The 14,460-nt window shown below is 37.8% G+C and overlaps 1 protein-coding gene across 4 annotated transcripts in view; it reads left to right on the top strand.

Annotated features, from left to right (window-relative positions):
• CENPP (centromere protein P) overlaps nt 1-14,460 on the top strand; it is a 211,349-nt gene that overhangs the window by 31,296 nt on the left and 165,593 nt on the right. For all 4 annotated transcript variants that reach the window (XM_087444832.1, XM_004442744.3, XM_087444834.1 and 1 more), the window contains exon 5: nt 13,990-14,086. In XM_087444832.1, coding sequence (XP_087300958.1) covers nt 13,990-14,086 — 97 coding nt within the window. The remainder of the gene's footprint in view (nt 1-13,989; nt 14,087-14,460) is intronic.

Genomic DNA, 14,460 nt, shown 5'->3' with positions numbered 1-14,460 from the left:
GATGATTTTTCAACTCTAGCACTTCCTCCACATTTCTCAATAGGCCTTAGGCCTGGTGCTTAGAAATTGATCTCCCTTCTCCCCTGTGTATATGTGTACATATCTATTTATTTTAGGTATAGTTTCATTTATCCTTATTTTTTCCAATGATTTATAATTCCTTACTCTTCTTGTTTATTTTGGTGCTCAAAGTATTTTAGGCTTGACCAATGGGAACCCCTTTAAGCTGGCTCCTAGGTCCATGTGTTATTCCCTCATCATATTTTTGACCACTTCCTTATATTCAGGAAAAGATTTTCCAGGCTCAAAGCATACCTCTTCTGCCCCAGTATGTAAATTTAAAAACAAATAAATACATGTGTGTTGAAAGCATATTATATACTTTGTACTGTATTAGTCTCTAAGAATATAATGATGAACAAGATATATAGTTTCTGACTTCATGAAGCTGACAAACTAATGAATGAGCAAAACCAGTAATGTGTGGTAAGTGATAATGGGATAACTACGTACATACTATGTGGCAAGCCCTGTTGAATGCACTTAATGTGTAGCTCTGAACAAAACATCCCTGCTCTCATAAACTTGTTTTCTAGTAGGGGAAACAGAGAATAAACAAAAATGGTATGTAAAGTAAATAATACATTAGATCAAGGTCAGTAATATGGGGAAAATAAAGTAGGATGGGAGATAGGGAATGTACAGGGTGAGGGAGAGGTATCCATTTTTAAATAGCATGTGGGGGAATGCCTCATTGAAGTGGTTGACTGTGAGTAGGTCCGGTTGCCAGCCTTGCCTAATTGTACCCAGCTGGTTATCAACTCTAGTTACTCTGGAAAAATGTATCGCATTTTGCCTTGTATTATGATCACTCAGTATGTATATCTTATCCTTAGTGTAAATTATAAATATGTGATAACAAGCACAGTGTACCTGCATATGACGTATTTCATTGGTTTTTTCCTTAAACTAGTGACTCATGCCACTGATTTAGGAAAGATATTTAATCTCTGTGGAGCTCTTTCTTTATCTGCAAAATGAAGGAACTGGATAGAATTATTTGCAAGGTTCTGCTCATTCCAAAAGTTTATATGTTTATGAATCAAAAAATAAAAATATTTCTGAGAAATAATGGAAGTTATTGGAATTGGAATGATAGAGCTATTAGAAGAAAATCCATAACTTAGGTCTCTCCTTTATAACACGGAGTGATTGCCAATATTTGGGGAATACTTCTCAGCAAAACTGCATCTGCAAAGCACTATTCCTGTGGCTCACCCACTCAACATGGAATTACTTCGTCTACAGATTGCTTATTGTTTGGTGTTACTTGTGGCACAGATTCCTCAACTCCTTCAGTAAGTATATATGCCCACCACTATTTACAATAGACTCAACTGATCTAGTTACAAAAATTCCTCAAGAATGAGTTCTATGTGTCGGCTGTTTTCTTCAGTGTTCTTTTGGGGGAAAAAAAAAAGCACAGAAAAGCTTAAAAGGCTATAACCTGAAAGGAGTTGGTAAGAAATTACTCCTCAGGTTAATCATTGTACAGGTAAGCTGAATGATTATTACATGCACATGCTCATTTTTCACATGTGTGAGGCTATTTTGAGGACATTTTCCAGCAATCACAATTCAGTTAATCCCAATGCTGACTTCCACAAGAGTTCTCTTGGAGTTACTATTCCAAGTTCTAATAAGCTCACCAAGATCAAATCGGCTTCAGTGGGGCATTTACTTGATGCTCAAGAGCTGCCCCAAATTAGTCACATTCATAGAAATATAACTGTAGCTGCCATGAAGACCATTTTGGTGAGATCTCTCTAAGTAGCAGTCTCAATGAGTTCATGAACTATTTCAGGACCATTTGCCTGAGTGACCAAATATGGAGAAAATAAACCTCACCACTGCTGTTTATATCTTCTGGGGTAGTCTTTTTGCTATCTACGGGAACCAACAACTTACATTTGATATAAATGTCTGTGCTCATATGTACTACATGGCTCATATTTAAAAGTTAAGAACAAATGCATGGGAGCCTATTTTAATAGGTTTTATTATTATTTGAGGCCAGTAGATCAGGAGAGGATTGCCGTTGAAAAGATAGTTTGTTACTCTCTTTTCATAGCAACATATCACAGGGGCCACAGGGAGAAGTACTGGGGTAGGTCAGGAGGCAGAGGGAGAGAGGGAAAAGGGGCAAGAGCCTTTATTTTGGTTTCTGATGAAAGGAATGGGTGAGGCAGGGTGAGCAGGCTTAGGCTTTGCTGGTTTGAATAATTTCGGGAGGTTCTGGGACATAGGACCTGTCCCTCGTTGTCTGGTACCTGGCCCTGGGGTGATTAGGTGGATAATGGCCAGTTTGAGAGCCTGATAAAGGGATGTGGTTGGGGTGTGAGCTCTGGACTGGTTGGCACACTCAGGAGTGAGTTGTTTACTCTCTAGGAATTGGCTAACCTTGGGAGGGACAGTGTCTCCAGGGTCAGCAAGGCTCCAGATGTCAAAGCACCAGAATACAGAAAACACATGTTAATACAGAGCCCTCTCTGAGTCCTTTAAAAATCCAAGGCATAGACGTCAGTGATACTAGCAGAGTAAGTAAGTACCTTTGAAGATTCTCTCCTCCATAAAAGCAACAAGAAAACTGGTAAAGACTGTCAGAAACAAATTTTTCAGAACTCGAAATGAACCAAAGGCTTGTAGCAATCAAGGAGCATTTATTCAGGAAAACTAGCAGAATCTTGGTAAGAGTGAGCTTTGTGGCTTTTTAAATGCCCTGTTCTCATCTCTCCTTTACCAGCCCTGTGGTGGCCTTGACAACCAAAAGCCAGCAATCACGATGATGACCAGCAAGCCTGGCAGCCACCAGAGGGAGCAGATAGGGTCACACTCCTTCACAGCCTCGTTCCCAGTGAATTGTCATTTATCTGACCTGTTTTTTGGTTCCCTGAAAGATTTCATTTGCAAAGCTGCATTTATTGACTTGACTCAGAACTCGTCCAGCGTGAAAGCCTTTTCTCTGGGAGCATTTGCTGAATATATTTGGAGGCAATTTTTAAACTTCATGGCTGCCTGAGGTGGTTGATAACAGTTGGGGCAATTAATAGGTTAACCAAAAAGGTTAAAAGGAAAAGCTGGAGAATGGGTTGGCCATAGGGACTTTGAAAAGCTCTGACATATTCCTGGGAATCTAGAAGGTCCTGCCCATGTTGGGGCTGTGTTGGGTTGCATGCTTGCCCAGGAAAGACCTGAGATGGCCCTAAGTTCTCAGAACTGGCTGGTCCTGAGGTTCTGCCAAAGCAGGAAGTGAAGGCTAAGGTAGTGTTGTCAGCTGCCTTGCTGAGTATTGAGGTGCATCCCATCACACACAAAGAGCCCCTGGCAGACTGGGAGACATACTGGTACTGGGTGTTTAGGTAAATCTCTGTCCAAATATTAGCTAGCTGAGCAGAGACCTCAGGAGCCGTGCAAAACAGTACACACTTTCCAGATCAGTTCAGATTAAGTGAACAAAAAAACACACAACAAACCCTAGGGAGAGGGGGAATCTGATTTTGAGAATTGCCACATTATATTTAATGTTCAGTTTGCAACCAATGTTACAAGACAGGCAAAACAAAAAACAAACAAAACAAGAAAGTATGGCTCATACACAAGGGAAAAAAAGCAGTCAATCAGTAGCAACTGTCCCTGAGGAAGCTCAGACATTGAACTTAGTAGACAAAGACTTTAAATCAGCTATTTTAAATAACTCAAGAGCTAAAGGAAACTTTGTGAATGATGTCTCTGGCAACAAATTATCTTAATTTTCTTCATGTGAGAATGACTGTTTCTCTGCAGATACAATTCTCTTTTGGCAGTTCTTTTCTTTGAGCCTGTGAAAAATCCTGTGCCGCTTGCTTCTGACCTCCATGGTTTCTGATGAGAAATAAACAGTCATTCACATTGTTGTCCCTTTATTTCCCCATTTCTCTTTGCCTGCTTTCAAGAAATTTTGTCTTTAATTTTCAGAAATGTGGTCATCATTTTTCTATGCTTAGACATCTTTGCGAATCTGTAGGCATATTTTTTTAGTCAAATTTGGGAAGTATTCAGTACTTATTTCTTCAAATATTTTTTCAGCCCCAAGCCCTTTCCCCTCTCCTTCTGAGGCTGGTGGCATGAAGGTTAAACCTTTTGTTATTTATTATTTCACAACTCCCTGAAGATCTTTTCCTTTTTTTTTCCCCCAAATCTGTTTTTTTCTCTGTTGATACTGGGTAATTTCTGTTGGTCGGTCTTTAAGTTCACAGATTCTTTCCCCTGTCATCTCCCTTCTGCTATGGAACCATCTAGTGAGATTTGTATTTACGTTATTGTATTTTTCAGTTCTAAACTATTCATTTGATTCTTCTTTTTGTTTATTATTTCTTTGTTGATACTTTCTATTTTTGCATTTCTTTCAACAGTGTTCATGATAGCTAGTTGTAGCATTTTTGTGATTTTTATGTTGAGTTTTAAGAGTTCTTTATATAGGGCCGGCCCCGTGGCTTAGCGGTTAAGTGCGTGCGCTCCGCTGCTGGCGGCCTGGGTTCGGATCCCGGGCACGCATTGACTCACGGCTTCTCCGGCCATGCTGAGGCCGCGTCCCACATACATCAACTAGAAGGATGTGCAACTATGACATACGAGTATCTACTGGGGCTTTGGGGGCAAAAAATAAATAAATAAAAATTATTAAAAGAGTTCTTTATATATTCTGGGTATTAGACCCTTATCAGATATATGTTTTCAAATACCACTGTTTAGTTTGTCCTTTCCTCTCTTGATAATGTCCTTTGATGCACAAAAGTTTTAATTTTTATGAAGTCTGCATTATCTATTTTGTATTTTGATGTTCATAATTTTACTGTCATATTTAAGAAACCTTAGCCAAATCCAAGGTCAAATATTTGCCTCTATGTTTTCTTCTGAGCGTTGTATAGTTTTAGCTTTTATATTTAGGTCTTCATCCATTTTGAATTAATTTTTGCATATGGTGTGAAGTAAGGGTGCCACTTCATTTATTTGCAGCAGCACCACTTTTTGAAGCACACTGTTCTTATCCCCATTGAATTGTCTTGGCATCCTTGTCAAAAATCAATTGACTGTAGGTCTATGATTTAATTCTGGACTCTGGATTCTATACCATTGATCCTTAAGTTTATGCTTTTGCCGGTTCCACACTGTTTTGATTACTGGTGATTTATGAAATAGGGAGGTATGAGTCTTCCAGTTTTTTTCTCCTTTTTCAAGATTGCTTTGGGTATTCAGTGTCCCTTTCAGTTCCACATGAATTTTAGGGTTGGCTTTTCCATTTCTGCAAAAAAAAGGCCCTTGGCATTTTAATAGGGATTGCATTGAATCTGTAGATAACTTTGGAGTGTATTGCCATCTTAACAGTAGTAAGTCTCCTGACCATGAACACAGATGTCTTTCCATTAATTAAGGTCTTCTTTAATATCTTTTTGTAATGTTTTGTAGTTTTCAGTGTACAAGTTTGGACTTTTTTGGGTAGATTTATTCCTACGTGTTTTGTTCTTTTAGATGGTATTATAAATGGAGTTGTTTTATTACTTTTATTTTCACATTGTTCATCACTAGTATATAGAGATATAAGTGATTATTGTGCATTGCTCTTATATCCTGCAACTTTTCTGAGTTCGTGTGTTACCTTTAATAGATTTTGTAAATTCTTTAGGATTTTCTAAATATGTAAAATCTTGGTTTCTGTGAATAGATAGTTTTCCTTCTTCCGTTCCAGTTGGATGCTTTTTACTTCTTTTTCTTGCCTAATTTCTCGGATCAGAAATTCCAGTACAATGTGGAATAGAAGGGGCGAAAATGGACATCCTTGTCTTGTTCCTGTTCTTAGGAGGAAAACTTGCAGTCTTTCACCATTGAGAATGATGTTAGCTGTGTGTGTTTCTTAAATGGCCTTTATCATGTTGAGAGAGTTCCCTTCTATTCTTAATGTGTTGAGAGTTTTTATCATGAAAAAATGTTGGATTTTGTCAAGAGCATTTTTCTGTGTCAATTTAGATAATCATGTGGTTTCTTTCCTTCATTCAATTAACATTCTGTATTACATTGATTGATTTTCTCTTTTAAGTTACCCTTGCATTCCTGGGATAAATCCCACTCAGTTATGATGTATAATCCTTTAAATATGTTCTTGTATTTGTTTGCTAGTGTTTTGCTGCAGCTTTTGCATTTGTATTTAAAGGGGGTATCAGCCTATAGTTTTCTTTTCTTGGGATGTCTTTGTCTGGCTTTTGTTTCAGGACAATGCTGGCCTCATAGAAGGAGTTAGGAAGTGTTCCTGCCTTTTTTGGAGTCGGGGGGATGAGTTTGAGAATGACGGATCTTAATTCTTCTGTAAGTGTTTGAGAGAATTCACCAGTGAAGCCATCTGGTCCTGGACATTTGTTTGTTGGGAAACTTTGATGATTGATTCAGTCTCTTTACTTATAGGTTTATTCAGATTTTCTATTTCTTCTTAAGTCAGTTTTAATAGATTGTATATTATTAAGAATTTGTACATTTCACCCAGGTTATCTGATTTGTTGACGTACAATTGTTTATAGTGTTCTCTTATAATCCCTTTTATTTCTGTAAGGTCAATGGTAATGTCTCCACTTTTATTTCTGATTTTGGTAATTTGAGTTGTCTTTTTGTTTAGTCCACTTAACTAAAAAGATTGTCAGTTTTGTTAATTTTTTCCAGGAACCAACTTTTTGTTTTGTTTATTTTTCTATTCTCTATTTCATTTATATCTATTCTAATCTTTATTTTTTCTTTCCTTTTGCTGGCTTTGGGTTTAGTTTGTTCTTCTTTTTCTAGTTCCCTAAGGTATAAAGTTAGGTTATTGATGTGAGATTTTTCTTCTTATTTTAATGTTGGTGTTTACAGTTATAAATTTGTCTTTGCACTGCTTTTGGTCTGCATAAGTTTTGGTATGTTGTGTTTTCGTTTTCATTTGTGTCAGATTATTTTCTAATTTTCTTTGTTATTTGTTCTTTGATCCATTGGTTGTTTAAGAGTATGTTGTCTGATTTCCACATATTTGTGGATTTTACCGTTTTTCCTTCTGTTATTGATTTCTACTTGTTTGCCATTATGGTTGGAAAGTATACTTTGTATTATTTCAGTCTTTTAAAAATGTATTTAGGCTTGTTTTGTGACCTAACATATAGTATGTCTTGAGAATGTTTCATATGAACAATATGTATTCTGCTGTTGTTGGCATGTTTTGTATATGTCTGTTGGGTCTGATGGTTTATAGTGTTGTTCAAATCCTCTTTCCTTTCTGATCATCTGTCTAGTTGTCCTATTCATTATTAAAAGTAGAGTATTGAAGTGTCCAACTGTTTTTTTGAACTGTTTGTTTCTTCCTTTAATTCTGTCAAATTATGCTTCATATATTTTGTGATCTGTTGTTAGGTGCTTATATGTTTAAAATTGTTATATCTTCTTGTTAAATTGACCCTTTTATCAATACATTGTGTTATTCGTGGCCTCTTGTAACAATTTTTGACTTAAAGTCTGTTTTGTCTGATGATAATATAGCCACTGTAGGTCTCTTTTGGTTACTGTTTGCATGGAAATAGTAGAATATCTTTTTCCTAGAACAGAATATCTTTTTCAAGCCTTTTATTTTATAATCTCTTTGTGTATGTGGTGCTAAAGTGAGTTTCTTATAGACAGCATCTAGATGGATCTTATTTTTTTTAATTTATTCAGCCAATTGGCATTTTAGTTAGAGAGTTTAATCCATTTACGTTTAAAAGTAATTATTGATAAGGAAGTATTTACTTCTGTCATTTTGCGATTTTTTTTCTGTATGTCATGTCTGTTTTTTATTCCTCCATTACTGCCTTCTTTTATGTTTAATTGATTTTTGTAGTACCATTTTGATTCCTTTCTTATTTCCTTATCTGTGTATTTTTGTAGTTATTTTCGCAGTGGTTACCTTGAGGATTACAATTAATATCTTAAACCTAAAACAATCTAGTTTGAATTAATATCAACTTATCTTCAATAGTGTGTAAAAACTCTTGTTCCTTTATATATACCTCTATCCCTTCTCTTTTATGTTGTTATCACAGATTACATCTTTATACATAAATTTAAAGTTATTGCTTTATGCATTTGTCTTTTAAATCATATAGAAAGAATGGGGTTATAAATTAAAAATACAGTAACATTGTCTTTGTTATTTACCTATTTTTTATTTCTCCATAAGACTTTGAATTACTTTTCAGTATTCTTTCATTTTAGCCTGAAAGCTTCCCTTTAGCATTTTTTTGTAGGTCAGGTATATTGGTAATGAACTCCCTCAGCTTTTTAATATCAGGGAATATCTTGATTTCTTCTTCATTCTTGAAGGATAGTCTTAGCAGATAAAGAATTCTGGTTGACTCTCTCTTTCCTTTAGCACACTAAATGTCATCCCAGCACCTTCCAGCCTCCATAGTTTCTAATGATAAATTGGCTGTTAGTCTCATTGATGATTCCTTGTTTGGTGAGTCACTTCTCTCTTGTCACTCTGAGGATTATCTCTTTGGTGTTTGACAGTTGGAGTATAATATGTCTTGGTGTGGATCTCTTTGAGTTTAGTCTTCCCACAGTTTGTGAGCTTTTTAGATGTGTATAATATTTCATCAAGTTTGGAGAGGACTTGGCCGTTATTTCTTGAGATATACTTACTTTCAGCCCCTTTCTCAACTCTCTTCTGTGGCTCCCATTATGTGTATGTTAATGTGCTTGATGGTGTCCCACAGGGTTCTTAGGCTCCATTTATTTTTCTTCATTCTTTTTTCTTCCTGCTTCTTAGACTGGATGATTTCACTTCACCTATATTCATTTCTGCTGTTGAACGCTTTTAGTGAATTTTTCATTTCAGTTATTGTACTTTTGGTTCTAACATTTCTATTTGTTTTCTTTTTATAATTTCTCTTTATGAATATTCTCTGGTTGTTGCACATATTGTTCTCTTGGTTTCCTGGAGTTCTTTGAACATATTTAGGACATATTGATTTAAAGTCGTTGTCTAGTAATTCCACTGTCTGTGTTTCCTTGATGATGGTTTCTATTAATTTTTTTCCTTTAGCTGGACCATTCCATATTTTTTCTTTGCATGCTTTGTTTTTTTGTTGTTGTTGAATATGGACATTATGAATATTATGATGTACAAAAAAGGAAAAAAAGAAAAGAAAAAGTATTTTATCTCCTGGTTTTGCGTTTTGGCTCTGTGTTGGGGCACTCCTTCAACTCGTTGCAAGGCCTTTCACAACTCTGCCTTGGCCTTGACTCCCTGACTGCCTTTAGCCTAAAGATAAGCCAGAAGTGAAAGCTTGTGGTCTTCTCAGGTCTTTTCTGAGTGTGCGTCCTGCCCTGGACATTCGTGTGGCTTTCTAGTTCCTTGGTATACATAGGCTCTTTTCAAAGTCCTTCGTTCTCTAAAGATTCTTACTCTGCACTCTTTCCTCTCTTGGCTTTCAGCATGTCTGTTGCTTGTCTTAACTTGTTGCCCCAGGCATCAGTGGCTTGTTCATTTGACTTGCAGTGTTTTTGAGAAACCTCTGCATAGTGATATCTTCACTTCAAGAAAGTTCTGAGTTAGGTGAAAAATAGTCAGACCACTTTCATTAGTCCTCAGGGACCCCACAGACAGATCAAAACAAATGCACTTCGTTTGGGAACAAGATCCACTCTGCTGTGGTCAGGACGAGGTTCCCTCACTGAGAAAGAGGGATGCCATCTTCAAGACCACCATCGTGCCTGGGTAGGGGATGTGGCTCGCATAAGTTAAAGCACTGCAGAGCTTCCCTCTGCTGCTCAGTGGCCCTTCTCCTGGTTAAGGGTTTGCTTGGTTACTATAAACATTTGCTATCTTCCCCAGTTCCACTAAGTAGGATTCTGACAGGTGTGCAATGGTTATCGGTGTTTCTGAGGAGGAACAGCCCCCAGTAGTCCCTACTTTGCCATTTTTGCAGTTGTCCATGTCAATCCTTATTCAGAAACACATCCTGGCTCACTTTTATGGGCTAGTTTAAACGTCCTATTTTGTTGGCCCTTCTTGTACATTGCCCTGAGGCAATGTGTGCGTCCTGAGCGGCAATCTGAATTCTGGTTGGTATTCTACAGCATATATCAGTTCTAAGTATTTTTGCTTTGTTGTTTCTGGTCAGTTTTTGTGTGCATGAAGTCCACGTGATCTCAGGACTTCATGCGCAGATGTGAAGGATCCTTTTCTCCAGGTTCCTTCTCTCTGATTCTCCCCAAACTGTGCTTGGGATCTCTTAATGTAAGGTATAGAAAGGTGACAGAGCATCTTACTGTGTTTGCAGCACCCATTCTAGTGGAGGGGGGGAATGGCACCCCTTCTTCCCTCAAATTTGCTTGGTGTCAGGCAGGGCTCATTGATGAAGCTTCCTCCCACAGTCTCCCCAGCAGCATCTGATCAGGAAGTGAGGGCACTGCTTATGTTGATGTTTGCTTATTGCCAGCAGTGCCAGTTGCCTGGTGGGAGGAAGAGGGCCACAGCTCCTCTTTGGCATTAGGGTTCTGTTCTGCATGGCTTCCCTCTTCTCATCTTTTTTTTTCTTACTACATCAAAAATTTTATTGCCTAATTTTTGAAAACTTCTGCCAGTAAGAACCACAAAAGAAACTTATTATGTTAAATTGCATGATTTTGAACATTTTTTTTTATTGAGATGTAATTGACCTATATAACATACTGGTTTCAGGCATACAACATAATGATTTGATATATGTATATATTGTGAAATGATCATCACAATAAGTCTAGTTAACATCCATCGCACATAGTTACAAATTTTTGTCTTCTGATGAAAGCTTTTAACATCCACTCTCTTAGCAACTTTTAAATATACAATACAGTATTACTAACTATAGTCACCATGCTGTACATTACATCCTTATGACTTATTTATTTTATAAGTGGAAGTGGTACCTTTTGACTCCCTTTACCCCATTTGCCCACCCCCATCCCCTGCCTCTGGTAACCACCAATCTGTTCTCTATGTCTGTGAGTTTGGGTTTGTTTTGTTTTGATTTCGGATTCCACATATAAATGAGATCATATGATATTTGGCTTTCTCTGTCTAACTTATTTCACTGAGCATTATGCCCTTAAGATCCATCCATGTTGTTGCAAGTGGCAGGATTTCCTTCTTTTTTATGGTTGAGTAACATTCCATTGTGTATATATACCAAATTTTCTTTGTCCATTCATCCATCAATGGACACTTTGGTTGTTTCCATATCTTGGCTACTGCAAATAATGCTGCAGTGAACATGGCGGTGCAGATATCTTTTCAAGTTAATGTTTTTGTTTTCTTTGGATAAATGCCCAGAAGTAGGATTGCTGGATCATATGGTAGTTCTATCTTGAATTTTTTGAGGAACCTCCACACTGTTTTCCATAGTGGCTGCACCAATTTACATTCCTACCAACAGCACACAAGGATTCTCTTTTCTCCACATCCTCACCAACACTTTTTATTTCTAGTCTTTCTGATAATAGCCATTCTGACAGGTGTGAGCTGATATCTCATTGTGGTTTTGATTTGCATTTTTCTGATGATTAGTGATGTTGAGCATCTTTTCATGTAACTGTTGGCCATCTGTATGTCTTCTTTAGAAAAGTGTCTACTCAGATCTTCTGCCCATTTTTTAATTGGATTGTTCTTTTGCTTCTGAGTTGTGTGAGTTCTGTGTGTATTTTGGGTTTTAGCCCCATCAGACATGGTCTGCCTTCCCATAGGTGCCTTTTCACTTGGTTTCCTTTACTGAGCAGAAGCTTTTCAGTTTGATTCCTTGTTTACTTTTGCTTTTGTTGCCTTTGCTTTTGGTGACAAATCCAAAAAATCATCACCAAGACTGATGTCCTCCTTCCCGTCTTACATGACATCTGCTGGCTCGAGGAAGCAGTCTTTCCCTGGGCCTTTTTTTTGTTTTACTCCACCCTTTGGCAGTTCTCTGCTGCAGTCTGCTCTAGCATCCAGATTGGGATATACAGAAGGCAAAAATGAAGCCCAAGGAACTCATTGCCTGGCTCTCCCTTAATTTCTGAGGTCTCTGCCCATTTTTCCTTCTTTTGTTCACATTTCAGAGTCTTCCAGTATTCACTTTATATGTTATGACCATGGTTCTAAATAGTAATTAATGAGAGCGTTCGGGTGGAATGTGCTTAACTCCCTTGTGACTGGAATGGGAACTCAACTCCCACGATCATTTATTGAGTGAATGATTAAATGAATACATGTGTCTTGCCTACAAGTTGCTCGTGTTTGTGGGTTTCAATATAATAATAGGTATGGTATTAAGAAAATTAAGATAAATTTCTATGGAAGCTCATAGGCATAGGAATGAAATTATTTCTAGCTATTTTGGAATAGGACATATGGTGTGGTGGTGAGGTCATTGTTCTGATAGTAGTTCTCTGTCAACAACTGGGTGCCCTGTAATTTGGTTCAAGTCATGGCACTAACTACCTAGATTTAGCACAGACCCACAGGTTAAGGGCAAAGTCCTCCACAAGACTGCCCTGCTTTGGATGCTGGCCACAAGTCTCAGGGGCCACCTGCACTTGAACCTTCTGACTATAAATTTTGGGGTTCCCATAACCCCCTCAGATTCGATAGTTTGCTTAAAGGACTCAGAGAACTCATTGAAAGTGCTATACTAAAAATTATAGTTTTATTATAAAAGCTGCAACCTCAGAAACAGCCAGTGGAAACAATACATTGGCCAAAGTCTTAGGCAGGCTGGTGGTGGGGAGGGGAAATGTAGAGCTTCTGTGCCTCTCCTTGTGGATCAGGCACATCAGCCTCCCAGCACATCAGCGCATTCCCCAACCAGGAAGCACCACTGAACTTTGTTGTCCAGAGTTTTTATTGGGGTTTCATTACATAGGCATCATTGATTAAGTGATTGGCCATATGGTTAAACTCAGTCTCCAAACCTCCTGTCCTCCCTGGAGGTCTGGCTGGCCCAGAGTTCCAACCCTTTCATCATGTGATTGGTCTTTCTGGTGACCAGTCCCCATCCTGAGGCTATCTAGAGGCCACCAAAGTCATCTCATCAGTGTAGCAGACATTCTTGTCACTCAGGAATTCCAAGGGTTTTTGAAGCTCTATGCTAGGAATTGGGGACAAAGACCAGATATATTCTTTATTACCACAGTCAACACATAAGATTTCGAGAAGAATATGGCAATTGAGTGGTACCTTGAAAGATGGGTAGGATTTAAACATTTGAAGATGGGGAATGGGGCCGGCCCGGTAGCACAAGCGGTTAAGTGCGCGTGCTCCACTGCAGCGGCCCGGGGTTGGCCGTTTTGGATCCTGGGCGCGCACCGACGCACCGCTTGGCAAGCCATGCTGTGGTGGCGTCCTGTATAAAGTGGAGGAAGATGGGCACGGATGTGAGCCCAGGGCCAGTCTTCCTCAGCAAAAAAAGAGGAGGATTGGCAGTTGTTAGCACAGGGCTGATCTCACAAAAAAAAAAAAAAAAAAAAGAAGATGGGGAAGAAGGCATTCCAGGCTGAGAAAGTAGCACTAGCAATCACAGGGGCACACACGCAAAAGTGCCGAGTTCAGTATACAGTCACGTGTCGGATAAAGATGTTTCAGTCAACATCAGACTGTGTGTACGATGGTAGTCCCACAAGACTAGTACCATATAGCTTAGATGTGTAATAGGCTATACCATCTAGGTTTGTCTAAGTACACTCTATGATGGTTGCGCAATGACAAAATTGCCTAATGACACATTTCTCAGAACATACCCCCATCATTAAGCAACATACAACTGTATGGAAATATATCAAGTACTTTTTTTAGCTTTAGTGTAGGATATATAAAAAGCAGTAATAAGAAAGTCAGGTTGGGGCTCTCATTTAATTATATTTATTAATTATAGAATCTTATTCCTACAGAGCAGAAGAAAAAAGAGATCTGTTCATGTTTTTCCGAAGCCTACACTTTTTTGTGGAGTGGTGTGAATATCGTAAGCGTACGTTTCAACATTTCAAGGTAGAGTCTAAAGTTTTAAAATTTAAATATATATGAAAAGTGAAGCTGATATTAATTTGGGGATTTAACATAACATTCTTTCCTTAAAGTTTTCAAACAATAGAAAATATTTTCATTGGCTTCTGGAATTTGCAGTTATTTGGAATAATGAAAGAGGAATGCTTCTATACGAATCAGTGAATCATTCATATTATGGAATATCTTGAAAGAGGTATAGTTACATACTTATTCTAAAATACACATTTTGAAAAAATTAATCTGTGCAGGGTACTTGAAGTAAAATGAGAAATGCTAATAAAGAATATAATCATAGCAGGATTATCGCATAGCAGTATAATCTTTACTTCCTGAGCCAAACTCTATATTTTGAGCTT

This window comes from Ceratotherium simum, chromosome 20 (genome assembly GCF_057802395.1).
Source record: "Ceratotherium simum simum isolate JZ-2026a chromosome 20, ASM5780239v1, whole genome shotgun sequence".
Taxonomy (NCBI): domain Eukaryota; kingdom Metazoa; phylum Chordata; class Mammalia; order Perissodactyla; family Rhinocerotidae; genus Ceratotherium; species Ceratotherium simum.
This window is presented reverse-complemented; position numbering and strand designations above follow the sequence as displayed.